This window comes from Artibeus jamaicensis, unplaced genomic scaffold (genome assembly GCF_021234435.1).
Source record: "Artibeus jamaicensis isolate MK-2021 breed Jamaican fruit bat unplaced genomic scaffold, CSHL_Jam_final contig_685, whole genome shotgun sequence".
NCBI lineage: Eukaryota > Metazoa > Chordata > Mammalia > Chiroptera > Phyllostomidae > Artibeus > Artibeus jamaicensis.
The window spans coordinates 12,558,086-12,580,882 of record NW_026521924.1 but is presented as its reverse complement, the minus strand read 5'-3'; the positions used below and the strand labels follow the sequence as shown (position 1 = coordinate 12,580,882).

At 45.5% G+C, this 22,797-nt stretch overlaps 1 protein-coding gene across 2 annotated transcripts in view; it reads right to left on the bottom strand.

Moving 5' to 3' along the window:
- Nucleotides 1-22,797, bottom strand: part of DNAAF9 (dynein axonemal assembly factor 9) — a 124,735-nt gene that overhangs the window by 50,195 nt on the left and 51,743 nt on the right. Inside the window, exons 10-20 of one of the 2 annotated variants that reach the window (XM_053671071.1) lie at nt 20,901-21,036; nt 18,872-18,953; nt 17,819-17,855; nt 14,880-14,967; nt 13,425-13,501; nt 11,660-11,704; nt 11,298-11,343; nt 9,827-9,938; nt 8,373-8,443; nt 7,360-7,410; nt 6,698-6,785 (exon numbers count right to left, since the gene is read on the bottom strand). In XM_053671071.1, coding sequence (XP_053527046.1) covers nt 6,698-6,785; nt 7,360-7,410; nt 8,373-8,443; nt 9,827-9,938; nt 11,298-11,343; nt 11,660-11,704; nt 13,425-13,501; nt 14,880-14,967; nt 17,819-17,855; nt 18,872-18,953; nt 20,901-21,036 — 833 coding nt within the window. The remainder of the gene's footprint in view (nt 1-6,697; nt 6,786-7,359; nt 7,411-8,372; nt 8,444-9,826; nt 9,939-11,297; nt 11,344-11,659; nt 11,705-13,424; nt 13,502-14,879; nt 14,968-17,818; nt 17,856-18,871; nt 18,954-20,900; nt 21,037-22,797) is intronic. The other variant, XM_053671072.1, reaches the window with a different exon arrangement.

Sequence of the window (22,797 nt, the reverse complement as noted above, 5' to 3'; positions counted from 1 at the left end):
GTTAATTTAACAACTATAACACTGATGGAAAAGGTCAGTAAATTAAAATATATAAAAATAGAAATTACACAAAATAAAACACAAAGAGAAAAATGATTGAGAACAATTGGACAGCGCATCAGGAAGCTGCTGGACAACTTAGGCAGCCACATACATGTAACTGGAGAGAAACGAGAGAAATAATGGCCAAAATATTCCCCAATTTGACAAAACCATAAATCTATCAATCGAGAAGCTAAATGAGTCCCTAGCACAAGCAACATGAACAAAACCACACCTGATAATCAAATGGCTGAAAATCTGAGATAGAAAGAAGATCTGGAGTGAAAAATAAAACATGTGCAGAAAGGAACAAACATATGAATGGCAGTAGATTTCTACCCAGAAAAAATACAAGCAAAAAGACAGCAGAGCCCTGGCTGGGTGGCTCAGTTGGCTGGAGTGTCGACCCAGAACAGAAAGGTTGTGGGTTCAGCCCTGGCTTGAGTGGCTCAGTAGACTGAGTGCTGGCCTGCGGACCAAAGGGCTGCCAGGTGGATTCCTCCCGGTCAGGGCATATGCCTGGGTTGTGGGCCAGGTCCCCGGACTAGGGGCATATGAGAGGCAACCAGTCGATATATCTCTCACATTGACGTCCCTCTTTTTCTCAAAAGGCTGTGGGTTCAGTTCCTGGTTGGGGCACATGTCTGGGCTGTGGGCTGACTCCTCATCTAGCATGTGCAGTCTCCAGTCCGGCACGTGAGGGAAGCGGCCGATCAATGTTTCTTTCTCTCCCTTCCTCTCTTGCTAAAAAGCAATGATAAGAATGTCCTCACATACAGAATATCCAGAGACACATGAAGAGATGCTCAATATCATTAGCTATCAGAGAGATGCAAATTAAAACCACAATGAGATACCACTTTACACCAGTCAGGATGGCTATAATAGACAAAGCAACAAACAACAAATGTTGGAGAGGTTGTGGGGAAAAGGGGACCTTGGTTCACTGCTGGTGGGATTGCAGACTGGTACAACCATTATGGAAAACAGTATGGAATTTTCTCAGAAAAATAAAAATTGACCTGCCTTTTGATCCAGCAATTCCAGTGCTAGGATTATACCCCAAGAATCCTAAAACATCAATTTCAAAGAACCTATGCACCACAATGTTCATAGCAGCACAATTTACAATAGCCAAGAGTTGGAAGCAACCTAGGTGCTTCCATCGGTAAACGAATGGATCAAAAAATTGTGGTACATATACACAATGGAATTCTATGCAGCAGAGAGAAAGAAGGAGCTACTACCCTTTGCAACAACATGGATGGAACTGGAAAGCATTATGCTGAGTGAAATAGGCCAGGCATTGAAGGACAAATACCATATGATCTCACCTTTGACAGGAAGCTAAACAATAAAACAAACAAGCAAGCAGAATAAAAACAAAGACACTGAAATAGAGAACAAGTGGGCAGTGACCAGAGGGGAGAGGGAAGGGAATTTAAGGGAAAAAGGGGGGAGGGATTTTGAGGAACAAGTATGAAAGACACAGGGATGAGGACTGGGGGGGGGGGAATGGGAGGGAGGGGGAGATGGGGCGGGGGGGGGGTGGGATGGGAGAAATAGATAAAAAAAATGTACTTGAAAAATAACTAAATAAAATTTATTAAAATAAAAAAAAAGAATGTCCTCAGAAGAGGATAAAAAAAGAAAAAGAAGACAGTACAGCCCCCGCCAGGTGGCTAGGTGGCTCGGTGGGTTGGAGGTCACGCCATACACCAAAAAGGTTGCAGGTTCGACCCCCTGTTGGGGCGCATAAGGGAGGCAGCCGATCGATGTTCGTCTCTCACATCTATGTGTCTCTGTCTGTCTCTGTCTTCCTTCCTCTCTCTCTAAAATCAATAAACATTTCCTCCAGTGAGGATTTAAAAAAAAAAAAGAAAAAGTAGAGCGAAGCTTTAAAGCACAGGAAGAAAGAAACTGTCAGCCTTATCAAGTGAAGATACCGTTCAGAGTCCTGAAGGGAGGGGCCCTGAAATGGCTGTGAGGACTCCGGCAAATCCTCTCCCCAGGAAGCAGCAGCAAAACTAGGTAACTACTTAAGGAATAGGAAATGGACCAAAGTTGTCCAGCAAAACTGAGAAGCATTATTCGAGAAATTCTACTGAAACTGATGGGGGACTAGGAAGTTGGAAAATTTCGGTCTTAAGTAATAGACAATAAACTTAGCAATCAATGCGTGTAAAATCTACTGTTCCAGGACCCACCCTGACTCCAGGAGACCACAAGCAGTCCCACCTTTGTGCCTCAGGAGGACTGCAAGCACTTCAAGATGGGATCTGAGCCACAGTGCTCCAGGGTGAAAGGACCACGGCCCAGGACACAGCTAGAGACCACCCTCCAGGTCGAGAATGCTTCAGTTTTAATCCAATCAACTTTCCCCTGAATTCTAAACCCCTTACTTGCACTTTGTTCTCCTTATAAAAAGGACCATTTTAAAATGGAATTTAAAACAGTCCGTTAGGGTACAAATCCGCTATTCTCCCCAGATCACTGGTCATCTGAAAAAAAGGCCCATAAAAATTCGATCCCTGTCTCTGCGTATTGGGTCTGGTAGGTGACAGGCAGCATGAACACCGGCTCTTCCAGTTTCCAAGCATGCTGAGAACAGTGGACATCTGTGGTATTTAGTGTGGGGCTATGCACATGACCATCCCTCCAGCTCTGTGGTCTTATGAGGAAGAAGGGTAGGCCTTCTGAAAGGGCAGACTTTACTTAAGCAAAGCACAGAAAATTCTATACCAGGAATGTCAAAAATGACAGCAATCAAAGTGGCAAACATTCAGGGAAGGACAACATACCAACTAGCCACAGTTAATGCTGGTCAGGGCAAATAGCCAGAAACGGAACAGGAAAATCAGGGGATCAAGACAAGAGATGACAACTGTGTTTACTTGCTGTTAAAAAGGAACAACAAACCTAAATGAAGTCACTTTTGCTAAACCCATGTCACCAAACCATACTTTAAAAACTAACTTAATTTCAGTTTCAGCTTCTCCCAGGAGTAGAATTTTAAATTTTAACCCAGTCTGGAATTTCTGATCAACACTAGTGAGGTAATCTGTCTAACACGACCTGCTAAGGCAAGGTGTCTGCTTAAGATAAAATCCATTCTTTTTAACTTCTTAGTCTCACCCTCTTTTGACCTATAAAAACCTTTCATTTTATACAGCTCATCAGAGGGCCCTTCCAGTTGCTAGACGGAATGCTACCCAATTCATGAATTGCTGAATAAAGCCAAGTAGATCTTTACATTTATTCAGCTGAATTTGTTCTTTAACAATATAGCAAAACAGGTTGTCAGGCATGTTCCCGGTGCCATGCGTACCAGGAGACATGTGCAAGAATGCTCATAACAGTGCTATCTCCAACAGCAAAAACCTTTAAAAAGCCCAGCTGTCCATCCACTGTCAAAAGGATAAATAGCACATCTTCTTACAGACAAAGCCTATGGAGCCATGAAAGTGAGTGAACTGTATGGCAGTACACAACAATCCGAACAAATCTTAGGAACAGGATATTGAAGAAAAAAAGCAGGTTCCAGAAGAACACACAGAATATGATCCTATTTGTATTACATTGAAAAACAAGACATTGTTTAGGAATGTAGGCCTACATTGTCAATTTTCAAAGTGAGCCCCTGAGGTTTAGGTACTGGGCAGCCTGCCTGACCAAGGTCAGCAGGGTGGGGACGAGAAGGGCACGTGAAGGACATGAATGAACAGGAAGCTGGATAACAAGAAGTCTCATGACAGCAGAAGAAGTCACTGACTGGGGTAGGAAAAAGGCTCCAGAGCCGGAAGCACCTCAGGGGAAGGGAATGAGACCTAGACTACCCTTTAGATGCTATCATGCACTCGCACTACGGACCTCAGGGAAGTGCTCACCTTCTTTTTTTTTTTTTAAAGATTTTATTTATTTATCTTTAGAGGGGAAGAAGAGAAGGAGAGAAACATCAATGTATGGTTGCCTTTCATGCATCCCCTGCTGGGAACTGGCCTGCAGCGAACCAGCCTGCAACCCAGGCATGTGCCCTGACTTGGAATCGAACTGCGATTCTCTGGTTTGCAGACCTGTGCTTAATCCACTGAGCTACACCAGCCAGGGCGGAAGTGCTCACCTTCTATTGGGCTCAGGATATAAAGACCAATCAAGATAATGCATGCTGCGGAGCCTTTGAAGTGCCTTCAGAAGGTGGCACAGATAAATTTCAAACTCACCACAGTCTCAAGTAGAAGTGGATTTACTAAGACACTAAGGACACTTAAGCTTCAGGACCCCTCACCTGCCCAAGCCCCTGAAAAGGGTCCCCAAACATTTTGTATTATTTTTCCTTAAGAGAGCCCCCAAATGGTATCAACTTCAAGCTGTACGACACTAACCAGAACCACCAAATGGTGAAACATTTAACACACAGCCAGAGGAGACTTGTGTTTAGAATCTCTGCTTCTACTGAATTTTCCTCCCCATGAAACCATCTCCTAATTTAAACTGCATTTCCCTCAGGAATTAAGGAAGTCTGAAAAATCTAAGATTGCAAAAGAGTGCAACAACGAGGCCCCAGAACCCTCTGGCTGTGCCCTGTATTCTTGTGTAGAGACCTTGGGATACACCGACTCTGGCTGGATACCTCAATACAATATTATTTTTGTAACAGGGCCCTCTGCTAAGAAGGTACAAACTAATTTGGCAGATAGCCCTGCTAAATATTATAACTGGCTTAACTGTGACAGAGCCCAAGCACCTCTGTGTCGCCTGCCTTTAAGACACTGCGATCTCGCCAAGGCTGGCAGCACGGTCCCACCCTCCCCGCCTTCAACAAGTGCTCCAGACTCCGGTCTTTTGCGGCAGGATCTGGAGAGGCAGAAGTGCACGGGCTGTAGCGGAGGCGCGGGAACAAATGCTGTTCCTCACCACACCAGCATTTTGTGAGCACAGAACTCCTCGTGCTTTGTCTCCTGTGTGGATGAGCAGAAGCTGAACCACTGATCTGGGCAGAGGGAGAGCAACTGGCCACCAGACAGAATGATTTTCAAGAATAAATTACCTAGAAAGGGGATTTGCTTAGTGGAGGTTGAAAACTTTGTGGAGTAAGTCACAACTCTTCCTCCACAAAACAGCTGTATCTAACAGGGGAAGGATAGAACTCACTGAAAAATGTTACTTGGGCCCTGACCAGTGTGCTCAGTTGGTGGGGCATCATCCTGCAAAGTAAAAGGTTGCCAATTCTATTCCCAGTCAGGGTACATGCCTGGGTTGCGGGGTCAGTTTCTGGTTGGGGGGCCTCCCAGAGGCAACTGATCAATATTTCTCTTTCACATCAATGTTTCTCTCTCTCCCCATCTCTTAAAATAAACAAATAAAATCTTTACAAAAAAAAAAAAGAGCCCATAGGGTGGAGTTAAAAGCCCTGATGGATTATTTCCAGGCCTTAAGAACTAATCCAGGAACTGGAGCTTGCCCAGCTGGATTTCAAAGCTGCAGTGGGCTGGTGACTCCTTTTTATCCCCAATCTACCCTCTTTATGAACCAGAATGTCTGTAACTGTTACCCTATGCCAGTCCCACCTAGAGGCTGGGAGGGCTGGGGTAAGTACCTCGTCTCTTTAGTCTTGCAAGTCCACAGATGGAGAGAAAACGTATTCAGGAGTGGTACTCAAAGGGTTGCACTGCAGGGCCTCGTCCATACCTGGTTTAGAGGATCTTGATGATGAGATTTTTAAGTTTTGAGCTGAGGGGATTTAGGACTTTGAACTGTTACCATAATGGGATGAGGCCTTAGGGAGAGGTGACTGTATTTTGCATGTGGAAGAGACAAGAATTGTGGAGGCCAGAGGGTAGACTGTGGTAAGAAATTTAAGGCGGCCCCTATAATCTTTGCCACTGGCATTACTCCTGTGTTCAAGTAACCTAATAGGGCAAAAGGAAGATTATCTGAGTGGGCCTCCTCTAATCACAGGAACCCTTTATAAGCACAGCTTTCTCTGGCTGGTAGCTGAAGAGGAATTCAGAGATCGAAGTATGAGAGAGACGCAACAAGTCCAGGGAGGTTCTCTGCTGCTGAGATGGAAAGGTCACAGAGCAAGGACCACGGGAATCAGGAGCTGGGGTTGTCTCAGCTCACAGCGAACAATAAAATGGGACCTTAGCCCTACAACCCAAAGAAACTGGATTCTGCTAGTAATCTGGATAAGCCTGGGTGCAGGTTCTTCTCCAGAGCCTCCAGACAACAGCCTAGTCTGGCTGCTACCTTGACTTCAGCCTTATGTGATCCCTAAACATGAATCTAGCCAAGTCTGCCTGGACTTCTGACATACAGAACTATAAAGTAATAAATGTGTACTGTTTTGAGCTATGAAACATGTGGTAATTTGTTACACAGCAACAGAAAACTCATCCAGATTTTGTTTAGGTCTACAGATTCTATTTCTGGACATGCTGCTGAGATCTGAGAGCAATTCTCAGCCAGCAGCAAGAGGACCAGGTGATGTTCTGGGGCCAGCCCTTCCTAGAACAAGTTTCTTCTTCTACAAAATGGATGGATCAAAGGAGAGAAGCTGGAGGAAAACACTTCAACACCAACATGTCTTTTCAAATATTATTAATTACAATACATATGCTGATACCTGCAAAAGAAGGACCAAGACACAGCTCACCTTCCTCAGGCCAGGACTGTGAGTTACTGGAATAGAGATATGCTCCCTCTCCTCCTGCTAGAAAAGTACCCAGGAAACACTCGTCCCCCTATAAAAAACAAACACACACAAAGAGCAGGTGATTCATAGCATAAACACACACAGAATCAAAACTCTGGCCAAGTTTGTCTACAAAAGCTGCTGAGTCAGCCTCAGATAAACCCAAGTTTGACATTGCCTGAATCTTTGTCATGTTACTGGAACCCTTTGACCTGCCCTCAGAAAAAGAGTATACGGTCCTCTCTGGGCCCAGGCACCAAAGCTGGCAATGCCTGCTCATGTTCCAGTGAGTTTCTATCATCTGGAGGTGGCTCTTCCTGGCCTAAAGCTTTGACCTCTCAGCTCTATATGTTGACCAATCTGAGATCTGCTTTTAACGGTATTGGGAAATATAAGAAGTAACACTGTAAGGTTGAACTGGCAGAAAGAATCCTTGTAATTATGTGCTCCATAAATGCCTATTTCTAGAGCTCTGCTGGGAGGAGGGAAATGTGAATAGGAATTGAAACAAAGAGGTACAGGTCCTTCAGCCCTGAAATGAGGCATTTTCAGTTATCTTTATACGAAATGTTTATATTTCATTTTGCTATGATGTTAACATTAAGAATAAGAAGGCTATTTACCTTCACTGCTTGCTGAGTTTTTTCAGACAATTTCACTTCATTATCTTCCACCTGTGTCCAAAGGAGTAGAGATTTTCAGTTACTACTTCAAGGGTGAAATTGTGCTGGGTGTCTCCTACTCCACCCCACCCTACCCCTGGACTTGAATATTTCTAGGAGTCTGACTGGGCAGTCCCTCCACCAAATCCAGTCTGAGGTCCTCAAGGCTGGCAGAGTTGGCTGCTGGTTATCAAAGCTCAGGGCCCAAGGCCATGATGGGCCCTCTCACTGGGACCTGAGGTTTAGCTAAATGAGTCTATGACATGTGGAGAGGATAATCTCCACTTGCACTTCACTTCAGAGAAAAACAACTATTATTCAGGATGAAGGAAAGAGAACATATTAGAACACTTTGGGGGCATTCTCATTTAGACATGTTCATGTCGAGGATAGTAACTCCTGCTGTTCTCTGTCTGTGCCAGAACTGCAGAAGCAGAATATGAAGAGCTTCTAAAGTGGGCACTTGGATCACTACCAGATTCACTGCCGTCACACTTTCTGCATCCTAAGGCACCAGAGTCTCAAACCAAGTCCTGCTGATGAAAATGGGACCTTTCCACACACAGAGAGACCCTGCTGTACACACTCAGGAGCAACGATTCTGACCAAGGAAGGGAGCCACATAATTCACTTCCTGCTGTATGTGACCCCAGACAGGTTGGTCAATTTCTGAGCCTCAGTCCCCTCATCTGTAAAATGGGGGTATTAATTTTTTCCTTTCCCAAATTTAATAGGGACCCAGATAACTTAATTCATTTCTTCTCAAACTTTTTTTCCAAACTTTTCCAAAATCATGAATTAGAGAAACTAGATTCATTTGTATAAAGAAAAAGCTGTGATAAAAACTTCCATTCCTGAACAGCAGCTAGTTCAGGATCTGACAATCCACCAGGGAGCCAAGGAAAAGGCTCTATCAAATGTTCTCCCAGATTTCTCCCCATTTACATCCACTTCACCTGATGAATGACACTAACCAGCCAGGAGCAGAATCTGGGTATGGCGGCTGTCAGCACTATGAAGCTGGTTTCTGTGTTAACAGTGCCATCTGTAGGAAGACCACAGACATGCAGGTTACTGCCCACCGCCTGAGCCCACCTTGCAGGCCTCAGACAGTTATGCCCTTCCCCTTCTCAGGATGGGGGAGGGGGAGGAGAAGACATCTCTTATTAGTATAGAGTCTGATGCTCTCAGCAAATGAAAACTTCCTCATCAGGGGGCAGGGAGACTAGTGAAAGGTTCCCCCACAGTGATGAACTCTACTATCATTTACAATAAATAGAAACATTTAAATGAAGAATTCTAGAAAATAGTCCTTCTTATCTATAGTTTTACTTTTTATCCAGGTAGTATAGGTGTGAACATGTTAAAAATCAAACAAACAAATCATCCTACCAGCACTGCGTATTATCCTTCTCTAGAAATTCTTACCAATATAATGGGTACAAAAATGAATCCAATCATTGTTTCAAATTGCTTTTACTTGACTAGCAGTAAAGCTGTACAGATCCATATATATATGTATATTTAAAGACAGCCCCAGCTAGTGTGGCTCAGTGGATTAAGAGCTCCACTGTGAACCAAAGGGTCCCCCCCCCACTTTGATTCCGGTCAGGACACATGCCTGAATGGCAGACTAGGTCGCCAGTAGAGGGCGCTGGAGAGGCAACCACATATTGATGTTTTTCTCCCTCTCTCTCTTCCCCTCTCTAAAAATAAATAAAATCTAAAAAACAAGATAATACATATGTTACACATATATACACCCATATTTTTGCCATGTACAATGTGTTCCTGCGTATAAAATACACACCCATGTTTTTGGCCCAAACTTCCAGGAAAATAATTTTTTGTTTTAATTTTTAATTCAATTTTTAACTTAGATACTTGGTTTTTGAATTATAAAGGAATTTTAGCATTTTTAAAAAGATTTTATTCATGTGCCCTGACCAGGAATTAAACTTTTTGGTTTGCAGGCCAGTGCTCAATCCACTGAGGCACAACAGGCAAGGCAGCATGCATTTTTTTTAAAACACATTATGGTACAAGAAATTTTACATAACAAATAATTACAAAACACAAGAACAAACACAAGGTATTTCAGGCACTACCCATGTATAATGCACATCCTTATTTTTCCCTCAAAAGTCTGGGCAAAAGCCCACATTATACATGGCGAAATACAGTAACTCCTTTTTTTCCATTTCTGTGAACTGCCTGTTCATATTTCTTGCCCATCTCCTGTTGGTTAGCTAGTCTTTTTCCTATTAGTTTGTAAGAGCTCTTCATCAATTAGGATATATACCCTTCGTTTGTCATTAATATTCTAATATATTTTTACCAGCTTTTGCTGGTCTTTTGACTTTGTTTATGATTTAATTGTGCCAAAAATAGTTTCAAGCTCTGCTTTCCAGATGCCACATACACTTACCCTTTTCTTTAACCAAGATCTGAGATGTCAAAAATGATTCTGAGAAGACCACAGACCCTAAGCATCCCCTTCCTCCCAGCAAGTCAGGAATGTCACAGATGGTCATACAAGCCTGTATGAAATTGGAAGACAGAGTTAGGCCAGTTGTCAGTCTTAAACCTCAGGGAGAGACCTGTAAGAAACATCACGAAATACTGCTTTCAGGTACATTGCAAAAGAAAACTGGATCTGGAAATGTCTCAGAACTGGGAGATGACCTCGGGATAACATAGGCTTCCCTGAAGTTGCTTCTTTAAAAAAAAATTTTTTTAAGTTAATTGATTTGAGAGAGAGAGAGAGAAATTGATTTGTTGTTCTACTTATCCATGTATTCACTGGTTGATTCTTGTATGTGCCCCGACTGGGGATCAAACCTGCAACACTGGAGTATTGAGACAATGCTGTAACCATCTGAGCCACCCAGCCAGGGCCTAGGTAACTTCCTCTCCATTCCCCTTCCCTTTCCTTTTGGCAATTGATCGATGTTTCTCTCCCTTTTCCTCTTCCCTCCCTTTCCCCTTTTCTAAAAATAATAAAAATTGGTTATGAAAATAATGACCCTTGTCGTACTACTCTCTGTAGATGAGGTAAGACTACCGCTTTTCCGCTGGGGAAGGGGGTGGGCATGCACTTGCATCAAGTCATCCACAGCCGCCCACCTGGTTCCCAGTGACTTCAGGCAGTAGCCGCCAAACAGACTCAAGGTAGAACTAGCGCCCATGCACGCTGCAACAGAACCGTGGCTACGGGTGTCTACCATTGTCTCGTGCATCGCTTGCCAATCTCAGGATGCACTGGGATAAATGGAGAACTCAGCCTGTGGCTGGGAGCAACTGGCCTAGAAACTCTGGCTCCCCTAGGCCATGGCAGCCTACTCGGGGACCAATATTTTTGTATTGCTAAACCATTCTCCTGGCCCATCAGTGTGCCCCCAGCACACGGGTCAGAAAGCTCTTCTCTGACTACCCCAATGCCCTGGAGAGTCAGGCTGCAGGTTTTTTGTTTGTTTTTGTTTATTTCCACAGGCCCCTATTAAGGGCTTCAACGCAGGCCTTGGAACACTCAGAAGTCACGGAAACCTCATTGGGGTCTATGTTGCTGCAGGCTTGCTCTCAGCGCACATTTCCAGGTGGGGTCAGAGCAACCTCAGCCAACTTGAGGAAATCTTCCAAACCAGGGGAAGAGAGGGTGTCTCTCTAGCCAGCTAGACTCTGGACCCGTGGGAACCTGGGCATGGGAGTGTGGATGTGGTCGGCCTGGCGCAGCTGCCTGGGCACCCTCAGAAAGACAGGTGCACCCCTGCTGAGAATCGACCAGGTTCCTCAGATGAGGGATGGGCTGCCTAAGACTCCCACCCACTCCCATCTCACCCCTCGTAGATGTCCCTCCACAGGCCACTCCCTGCCAGCTGACTTGTGAGAGCTCTGCTTACCGTCTTCACAAAGTACAAGCTATCTTCACTGTCCAGAGGCACGATTCTAGAAAAGGAAAGAGACGGGAGAAAGTCATCACATTCACAATGTTCTCTTTTTTCCAACTTGGCAGCAACCTAGATTTCTCTTAGGGATTCTCAAAACACTGGGTTACATGAACACAGAATTGGAATGTAGGCCACTGGGAGGGTACAGGGTCTCAGCTACCACGGCCAGCCAGCGGCCCAACCCTTGAATGATGCCACTGGCAGGTGTGGAACTGTGAGACAACAACCCGTATCGGCAGTTACAAGGTAGCGTTTCTTCTCTTTTTGCTTCTGAAACTTGCCCAAGTGAGGATGCACCACAAACGTACACTTACCTTCCCTGATTGTTCACAGCATGTATGTGAAAAGCCATCTTGGAGCTGTAGACCGAAAACAAAACCGAACCAGTCAGTAGGCTCTTGCTGCCCCCTGGGCTGGCGCCCACCCCAAACACCTGCCGCCGGGCACCTGCGCAGGGCCCTTACGGCACACTTGTCGCACGGGGGGGCCAGCATCTAACCCCAATCCTGGCCCTCTGTGCAGATTCTCGGGGCTGTCATAGGGCAGGAGAAAACCACGTGACAGGACTGTGCCCACTGCAGGCTGAGAGTGACACTCTACTGGCCCGGGGCCTCCTGCCCCACAGCCTGACATAAAATCCTCATTCTCGTCTTCCTTCACCGCCTTTGGGTCAAGCTGCCATCCGTGCTTGGGGTCTGAGCAGAGGCCAGGTCCTGTGTTCCTCTCAGGAGATGCTTTGCTAACCTGAGGCAGTTTGAGGGTACTCAGTGGAGTGACCTTGTGGAGAGAAGGGAGTGGGGCTCTAGGTGGAGGACTGGCCCCGAAGACTCTCTGCCCACAGCCTGGTATTTTCTCTTTGTTCCTTTCTCCAGCTAGGGTGGTGCTCCTAGGCCTTGGGATTGAGAGGTGGCCTGCCCTGGAAAGGCTGAGTGACTCAGGCGAGGCCCCAAGGAAAAGAGGAACGGAATGACCACATGAGCCACATCAACGGTAATAGAGAAGACCCCATCTGGGCAGTGGCTAATATTCACATACCTGCTCACTCTACAAGGTGAGGGGATGAGGAAATAGATGCATAAAGAGCTCCCTATTTTGTCCAAGGTCACACAGCTAGAAAGTAAAGGAGCTGCAAACTCCTTTAGTTTGCAAACTCAAACTTAGGTCACCAGGAAGTCAGTCCAGGTCAGTACAAGGCATGCCTTCATGCCTTGAAGGGAACAAACTCCCTCTCTCCCTCCCCTCTCATGGCCAGAGTTACAAGACCCAGAAGACCCAGAGGAAATGAGACCTGAAATAAGCCTAAAACCTGTACCAAGGAGATCTGGCTCCTTCCTCCACTCGTGGAAATGCAGAAATAGAATTCTTCTTGTCAGATCAATGGACAGATTTATCTTTCTAAGTGTTCCTTCTCACACCAGGGCTGCAGATGTAAGAAAACGTGAGGCCTGAGGTACGGCACCGCAGGGCATGTAACCGAAGTATTCTTAAAGAAACTCCTCAATAGTGGTGTCTTTGGACTCCGCTGTTAAAAGTGTGCCTAGGTGGTCCTCATATGGGACAGTGGGTGAAGTGGACGGGCCACAGAGAGATCCACTGTGATGTGCCTGCCGGGAGACGGGTGATGGAAGACTGCCAAGGAAGCCAGATTCCCCAGAGCGTCTAGACCCTGAGACACAGCCGGGCTCGGGGTTCCTACATCTGAGAGGTATACGAAGCCCCGGACCAGTCTCTTCTAAGTGGTGACGATCTGCACGTGCCCAGGGCCTCTGCTCAGCACACATGTTCCCAGCTTCACCTTTCTAACGTCTGAACTATGTCCGTCAGGTGTGCAATGGTTCCAGTATTGACCTGCCTCCCGTGCCAGTGTCAGGACATGGCTTTCTCATACAGCTCCTTCATCTTTGGCTCCTCGACCTCTCAAAGCCCTGACCCTGAAGATTCTCCTTCATACATTTGATTAAAAGTACTGAATATTTCTCAGAGGGGAAATGGAATATCAACTTCATAGGAGAAAAGAGTGTTTACAAAAACAGATATTTAAAATTTTTCCTTACAGAGAAAATGTCAGCCGTTGCTTACCGTAGGGCTGCCTTAAACTGCACCAGCTCAAAGGAATCTAACTGCGATCCCATGGTCTGCTCAGCTACCTCCTTGGCCTATAAAACCAATAACAAACCAGAAACAGTCAGCTTCCGCAGCAGGAAAGCGTGCATCACTGATAGAAACAGCCCTTCTAACATTTGGCCAGGAGAACACTGTGTCCCTCCCCTCTACGTGACTACTTTGTATACATCAATAGATTAGAGTGAAAACATCATGTTAAGGGAAACAGGTGCCTGCTTTCTTCAGGTTGGGCTCACAGGAAACACTTCATTCAGGCAGGCAGGCCCTGCAACCTGATCTGCTGGGAAGGTGCCATTGCGAGGTCTGGAAATGCCCTCTTTGTTCCCCTCGCCCCTGGCCCTGGGGGCGGGACTCCTGCCCTCAGAGATTCTGCCCAATGCTAAGACTACTCCAATACCTAGAGTTACAAAAGATCCGTCAAAAAAACAAAGCTGTGGCCCTGGCTGGTGTGGCTCAGTGGATTGAATGCCGGCCTGCACACTGGAAGAGCGAGGTTCGATTCCTGGTCAGGGCACATGCCTGGGTTGCAGGCCAGGTCCCTAGTTGGGGGCCTGTGAGAGACAACCGGTCAATGTTTCTCTCCCTCTCTTTCTCCCTCCCTTCCCCTCTCTCTAAAAATAAATAAATGCAATCTTAAAGAAAAAAAGGAGCAAAAAAAAGGTGTGAAAACAGGTTTGCACCAAATTTAAGTTGACCAAGGAGGGAGATGGCAAGGAGCTGGTGACTATGCTACAGCCTCTCTGCTATCTACATCATACACAACCTTTCCAGTGGCAAATGGCTTCCTCCAGGAAAGGTCCTACTGGCGCTGGGAGGCACCAAGCCGACTCCTCAGCTCCTTGCTGGGTCAGATATGGGAATCCAACTCAGCAGGGCAGGGTAACCGCAGAACAGCAAGGAAGACAACGGTCAGACAACGCGAACACAGGTGCTTGTCTAGGACAGGCGAGTCGGGTTTTCTCATCCTTGGTAGTTGTTTTTAGTTTTTAAATGCTGAATTACAGGAAATAAACTACGTAGCTCAAAACAAACTTACCAGATTTTATTAAAATTCACAGTAGGCTAAGACTATATATATATTTAACATTCAAAAGCCTTTAAAAACTTAGTAAGTAAAATAATGCGCTATAGGATGATTTTCCTTGAACATAGCTGGGTGTCCACAAAGTGCTGATTAGTTGTCATTCGTAAGACAAGGGCGGCCTGGTCACAAGCAGCACAGGCGGCGCAAGCTCAGGGCTTTCAAAGCGTCTCTGTCTGGTGCCAGCTCCCCGGGGGCCCAAGCTCACACAAAACTGAGTACGACAAAGTGTCCAAAAACAAAACAAAAAAATAACTCCCACCCAGATGGGCAGGAAGTTTTACATTAAAATAATTTCTAAGGAACGAGAAAGATGGTCTTTAAATTACCTTTGTTAGACTGGAAGTTTTAGCATAACATGCAATGCCAGCCAAAACAGCCTCAATAACAGCAGCGTATACCTGGGACAAGAGCCTACTTTTAAAAACAAAAAATATGGGTTAACTACAGCATTACAAGGTTTCATCAAAAGCTGCATGCACGAAAATGACATTCCGTACAGTACTGACTTTCAAACAGATTGAGAGGGGAAAAAATGGAACACACTGATTTCTAACCCTTTTAAAAGCCATCTGCCCTATCTCTTTATACTCTCTTCTGTTAAACTGTAAGAAAAGCCAGCTCCTCTTAATTCTGCTCAAAAGACCAATCTTTCCTGTTTGTAATCCAACAGAAGGAAACTATCTGGGCAGCAGCTACCTGAGGACCCCGAACCCCTCAGTATCATGATAAAGACTTGCCGCTTTCCCAGGGACCGAGCGCACCGCACCTGCCTGTCATCTCCCGAGGGCTGGCTGCTACTGGCACCTCAGGGTGGGAGACCTCAGGGGGCAAAGGAGACTGCTCCGGGGAGAAGAGGGGCTGCACTTAATTTCAAATCAACAGTTGCAGACCACTTTCTAAGCAGCTTCCTCATCCCTCTGGATAGAGACCGCTCCTCAGGGCCAGCGTTCGCTCCTAAAGCACTCCTCTGCTCTCTCTCTCTCTGACTTCTCACTTCCCAAAGTCATGAGAAGGGTTTTTCTTTTCCAGACTGGGGGCACCACCAAGGCCCCCAGAAAATGTAAGTCTGGCTGGCTTTAGGGTAGGGTTTCCCAATCTCAGCATTTGGGGGCAGATAATTCCCCAGACACTACCAAATGTCCCGGAGCGGGAGGGAACTGGTGGGAGTGGTCTGATGAAACTGCCCTGGGTTGACAGTCACAGCTTTTAGGGGAAGGAGATCTAGAATCTTATTAGGATAATTACAGAGAAAAGAGGCTCCTCCATGAGGTCTTTAAAGGCAAGGGAGGTGACCAGCGAAGAAGTGATAAAGTCTTACCCAAGAACATGTCTATTTTTGGTCTGAGAATCTTGAAACAGCTCAAGGAAGGTGACAGGAGTGTGGAAGAAGGGATGAAGACGGACATGATCTGGTCTAACCCTTTCGTCTTACAGAAGAAGCAGGTGGGGCCTCTGGAGGTGAAATTAGTGGTCTGAGGCCACAGGAAATTAATGGCAGACTCAGACTCGGGTCTGCCCTCAGCCTGGTGCTTCTCCGTCAGGCCGCCTCACACTGCCTGTTCCCTCCGCGACTCCCTCACCACGCCACGTTGTAGGAGAGAGGCTTGAGTTAGGTAGAGAGAAAAGGGGCAGAAAAAACGCACAGGACAAAACGATAGCCCCAAGGATCAACGTATCCTGAAGACTGTTGGCCAGGAGATTGCAGAGGGGTACACCTGGTAGGAGGGGGTCCAGCAGGGACACTGCCAGTGAGTTTGGCCACTTACTTCCAGGTGAAACCAGAATCCTTCACGCCTTGACACTAAGCATGAAGCTTCGCAGAGGCCAACCCCAAAGATTCATAAAGGTGCTCGTCCTCCCTCCACAACCCAGCTTGATTCAAACATCACCCAGTACCAAATTGTTCAGGTGCCCTCCTCTCCCCCCAGGTTTCTATACAGGCCCTCAGACAAAAGCGCAATACAAAGCCACCTGGCTACTGACTTGTAATACAGGCTGGATGAGAGGCCCACGACCTAGGACAAGGGAAGAGCCTGTTCTGTGCCTGGATGGCGCGGCTGTTGGGATATCACAAGGCCCAAGAGTTCCACCAGCTCCGTGATTCAGCAAATTTTCCCTGATGTGGGTCCAAGCACCCGCCAATACCAGTCCCTGAAGCTGGACACCAGTGGAATTGGGTTAGGTGAAATGTCTAAGGGTCCAGAATGAGGACCCAGTCAGTGGCTAAGTACAGCTGGCAAGGAAGCACAAGCAGGTAAAAAGCAAGACTACAGATCCCCACCAATAGATCAAAATGTGGTTGACTTGTTGGTCAAGTGAAGAAAACCCACAAAAAATGCAATACACTACAATTACGCAAAGCCTAAATGTATAATTTTTTAAAACCCGGGAAGATACACATTAACATACTACTGGGTAGTGCCAAGAGGAAGAGTTATAGAGGATCTTTCTTTTCTCTGTTTTCCAGATTTTCTGCAGTGTGATTTATATTACCTTCTAAGAAGAGGAAGGGACACCAGAACTCTCTCCTCCCTCTTCAAATGAGCAGAGGAAAGGCCATGTCGGGACACCGCGAGAAGGCAGTGGTCTGCAACCCACATAGAGAGGCCTCACCAGAAACCGCCCCTGCTGGCACCTTGATCTTGGACTTTCAGCCTCCAGAATTGTGCGAAGATAAAGTTCTGGCTGTTTAAGCCACCCCAATCTGTGAAATTTTGTCATGGCAGCCCAAGCAGACTAAACAAGAATTAATGAGTTCATTTCCTGTTTTTGATTTCCCACTGTATGTGGGGGGCGAGAAGTCAGCACCAGGACCTTTCTTTCTAAGGCTGCACAGTCTGAGCTCGGATCCAGGTGCCATTCCATAGGGCTGAGCGTCAGAGCCAGAGTAAACACCTCTCGGACGGGAGTGGGTTTCTCAGATTCTCCCAGTGGTTTTCAGGATGTTTTATTTTTAGGAAAGCCCCCAGTAAAAAAATGTACTATGCAGAACACATAGTAAGAAGAGTCACGCCGTTCAAATGCACGGATGTGCAGGGAGGAAGTCTCTGAACTCTGGAGACAGAAGCAGCTGGCAAAGCCGAGAGGGTCTTTCAGTCTGGACCCCCAGCTGGCAGAAAGGTCCTGGGAAATCACACAACTCTGCTCACCGAATTAAGCAAATGTCCTACCCACTGCTGGTCTCTAAAGGAGGTAGACAGGACAGCCCAACCTCTGAGTAACTTAACTTTGAAAAAGAAAAAATAAAATAGAAATGAAGACTTACATTGGTTCAGTTTTCTTGGGCAACTTGTTGTCATCACCTGTGAAAGAGGACTTAATAAGAATGTGATAAGATCACAGGAGATGCAAACACTTCATGAGGAAAGTGGAATTTCCTAATTTAACTCAAAGAAGATGTCAAGAACTACATTTTTTCCTCTTTAAGTTAAATATTGCACAAGCATAAATGAGAGTGAAACCAAGGTCCTCTCAGCATCCTCCTGGTCCTTCATCCCCGACACTGACTTTGACAACTCAGTCAGTATCACCACCAGATCCCAGAGAAGACAGAATCTTAGGCTCTGGAAGGTTTCTGCTTTTATTTTAATTTTTTAAATGAGGAGGTATAAGTAAGCAGGCTCAGTTCCGCCTCTTCTTTTTTTTTTTAGTTCTGCCTCTTTCTTAATTTCCTTAATGACAGGGTCCAAATCATGCTCCTCTCAGAGTTCCCTGGGTCATGTAACACCGCCCAGGAGGAAACCTGCTTTCTGATGCACTGCGGAGCAGTGCTGAGATCCTTTCACTCTAGACTCTAGAGGTTCTTCTCAATGTTCCTTTGGATGCCTGCAGCTTTCGGTTACCCCGGCAAGATGGGCAGCTCCAGTCAGCCTTTTGGGATGGCCCCACGGCATGGAGCCCTTGTTCCTGTGAATGTTCCCAGGTCCTGGGTACCTTTCTGCCACAGTCTTTCTTCACTTTCCTCACAAAGAGTTGGGTGGGCACCTGGCTGAGTCATCCGAACTCCCAAAGCAGTCCACACCTCCTGCTACCTCCAACTCGGACTTGTTCATCCTGGCCTTTCCTCTGACGCTGAGCACACAGTCTCACACATGGTCAGACCTGATATATACTGAACCACTAGTTTTTTCTCCTGAAACACATTCTGTGAGAAAGGTGTTATGCAATCCACCCTCCATCTGCAATCAGAGAGGGGGTCTGGAGGCCTACAAATTGGGCAGCATGAGCCTCTGAGCAAAGTCGTAAATCATGAGTCCACTTCTAGTTCATGGGAAGAACTACTCATTAAGTTGTAAGAAGATGACTTATAGGGACTTACCTAAGTAAGGAATATGAGTAGTTCCAAAAAAGTACGTTCTTGAACAAGCAAGGGGCCCCTTTGGTGAGACACACTGTACTACCTGGATGTCAGAAAAAAGTAAAAATAAAAAAGGACTTAGGTGCATTCAACTACAGAAACAAAGAGTAGAGTTAGTGGAAATCAATTTTATGTGACCAACAGCTGATGTACTATTTTTTAAAGGCACACCTTTAATAGTTATTTTCCTAAAGGTAACTGGTATGCATGTGTTTGTCTTTAACCTTAGCTATCTGTGAGGTCGCTACTGGGCACCCAGTCTGCCCACGATGCTAAAGAGCAAATGTGCTTGGATTTTTACTGCCATTCATTTTCAGCCCAGAGCTTCCACAGCGAGGCTTCCCTGGCCCACAGGAAGGCAGACGGGGGGGACAGCTACAAAGTCAGGAAAGGCAGGTGTTTGTGACCCAGGTCCCCACCTTCATTTGCATTTCATCTCTGCACACAGGCCTTGCCAAAGAGAAAATGCTAAGTTCTCTGGATTTTAAAATTCTTCCTTCTTCCTTCCCGTTTAGCTGTTCATGTACAGAGATGTAACAGTATGTTTTTTGTCTTTTGAAAATTGAGTATCTCATCAGGCTTCCTAGGAGAGCAGGTAGAAAACACAAAAATGCTACCACTAAAGGAAATTAGCACAATATAGAAACATTAGCTAAACGTGACACAAATGTTTGTCCTATTTTACTCCATTTGTTTAAGGAAGTCATGAGACAATACATGACATTTTTTCCTGTAATATTACAAGTACTGTGATTCCAAGTTACAGATATGAAATAAGAACTTATTCTGACTGATGTATAATTCACTGCAGTGCATATGACCAACACTGCCAGTCTGCTGATGAATCCATCAAAAGCATTCATTTCTGTTATACTGTTTTTGATTTCTAGCATTTCCTTTGATTCTTTCTTAGCATTTTCATCTCTCTGCTTACATTATCCATCTGTTCTCACATGCTGTCTCCTTTTTTCTTTAGAACTCTTAACATATTAATCATAATTGCAAAGTATGAGCCACATCTGGGTCTGCTTCTGATGGCTGCGTTCTTCTTTAAGACTGTGCTTTTTCTTGCCTTTTAGCCTGCCTTGTAATTTGTTCTTGAAAGCTAGACAGGGCACATCAGGTAACAGGCAAATAGGTTTTGATGTAAGGTTTTATGTTGATCCCAAAGGGAAGCTGGGTTGTGTTTAACGTTTTCTGTAGGGGCAGCTGCCTGGGGCTTCACATGCCTCTAGTTCATTGTACTGTCTCCCCTGCTGCCTGGGGGTTTCCGTAAGAACTCCTCCTAGAGAGTCTGTCCCCTCCCTTGACAAAGTGGCAAGATCCATTCATGCAGCCCCATGGCCCCTACTGGCTTGGAGACACACCTGGAGTCTCAGAGCAGAGACAATGGGGCTCAAGTTCTCTAAATCCAAATTTAAAAATAATAGTGCCTACTCCCCAACTTTCTTGATTGTCAGAGACATTTGAAAATACTTAAAATTCCATTACAGTAGCACAGACATATAATCATTAGAGTCTAATATTTCAGTCTATTGTTTCCCTTAAAAGAATGTAGCAGACAATACACCATCAAGTGCAAAAACTTGCTCCCAGACACCCTCAGTAAAAGGACAAAATCCTCAAGGTTTATGTCCTGAAATGTAATGGTCAAGATATAATAAACTTGGCTTGGAATGACTGTTTTCAAATTGATTTAAAATTCCTATTCTACTGATGATACTATTCTTATGACTTAAAGAGTTTGATTGTAAAAGTATTTTTTAACCTTTTTTTCTTCAAATTTTTAACAATTAAATGCGATGCTTTCAAATAACACCTAGTATTTATATTAAAATAGTCAGTTTCTAATCACTTCTTTTCATTCCAAAACACCTTCACGTTCAAGGTTAAATCAACACACTAACTGGAAAAGGTTCCTTTTATCCAACTCCCCGCCTCCCTATTTGATAATGAAACCAATTAAGCACCTGGCAGTCCAGCCACTCACCATGTGTTTGGCAAAGCTCCCACTGGGACCAGTGTTGCGTACCAGGTGCCCTTCAGAGGGGAAGTTAAAGCTGCCAGCGTTCAGGTTTTCTCGAGTGGAGTGATTACCAAAGAGAACAAATGGCTGCCTATTAGGGCTAGAGCGGCAAATTAAAAGCATGATTAGAAAAGAGATTCCTGGCCAGGGCAACCTCCCAGTGGGTGAAATCTTGGGCTTCTCCAAGTGTCTCTAAGTGTCTTCCCGCAACCCAGGCAAAGTGGTGTCGTCCACCTTTGCTCCTTGCTGGCTGGGAGGGGATGCCAGATGCCCGGGCCTCCTCCTACTGACTCACATGAATTAGTCAGTCAGGGACATAACTAAACCCAAGCCAGGTTTTTATTTTCAGCTTGTCCTACTTCCTGATAACAAAGTTCTGTAAGTTTGCAGTGATGGAGCAAAATCTCAGGTTTAGAAAATAGCATTTTAATAGAAATACAAATTTTAAAGAATGATAGCAGCTGCAATTCTCAGACTATACACAGACTATAGTAGAGCGGTTAGCAATCCCTGAGTTACTTTTAGGAGGGCAGGTCGAGCGCAGGATTGCAAGTGTTCTCACCACCACACCTGCCTCCCCTGCACCTTTCCCCTTCTTCCCTCCCCTCTTGGCTAGACTTGCCAGTGTTTTGTTTTCACTTTCTACTCACTTCTCAGTCCACTTCAAGGGGCACCCGCAGGCAATTCACTCAAATTACTCTTGCAAAAGTCACCAAAGGCCTTTCATGTAGCATGCAGCAAACCCAATGGATGGTCGCTAGCCTGCCCTTCCTTGGTTTCTTAGGAGCACCTGACACCCTCCCCCTGCAAAGCTGTTCCTTCTCTGTCTCCCTCACCAGTCCTCCTCCTCCTCCTCTATCTGGCCTCTGTATATTCCTAGATTTTACCTTCAGCTGTCTGCTCTCTCCTCTCATAATCCACTCCTTGCAGTACATAAGCAGCAGCAGCACCCACTCAGGGACCGAGCCAGACCTGCGGGGCCTCCCTGACTTTTCATGCTCCCTCACCTCTACGCCCACTCACAAATTCACTCCAACTTCCATCTCCCTCCATTTACACGTCCACAAGCCCAGCCGCCATCATTTCTTCCCTACACGACTGCAAAGCTTCCACACAGTTTCCTGCTTCCACTCTTGCCCCCCTATGGTCTACTCTCCACACTGCAAAGAGGCTGATCTTTTAAACACACAAAGCCTTTCATGCCTTTATGTTATTTTCAGAAGAAGGGCCAAAATCTTTCACACGGCCAACAGGGGCTTGCATGGTCTGTCCTGGCCAACTTCTTTAGGTCCGTGTAAGGCCACGCTCTCCCAGCTCCCATATCTCAGCCAAGGTCACCTTCTCTTATGTCCCTTATGTTCTCACCTCAGGACCACTGCTCTTCTCCCTTCTCAGCCATCTGGGCTCTCTTCCCCCAAAGGAGGTCACACTCTCCAGTTATGGTCTTAACAGTACCATGTTCTTTTCTCCTTCATGGCACTAGAGTTTGGAATTATATAGTTCCCTGTGAGGTTGCTTGATTAATGTCTTATTTCTCCACCATAATATACACTCTATGAGGGCAGAGACCATGTCTGGTTTATTTTTTAACCAAGTATCTCTTGCTTATTATGGCATATATTCTCAATATTCGATGACTAAAGGATATTTTTAAAAAACAGTTCTGCTATGGACCAAATGTTTGTGTCCTCATAAATCCGTATGTTAAAATCCTTACCCCCGAAGTGATAGTATTAGGAAGATAGGACCTCTGGGAGGTGATTAGGTCATAAGAGTGGATCCCTCATTAACGGGGCTATTAAAGGGGCTCTTCTAAAAGAGGTTCTGGAGACCACTAGCTCTTTCTGCCACATGAGGTTAC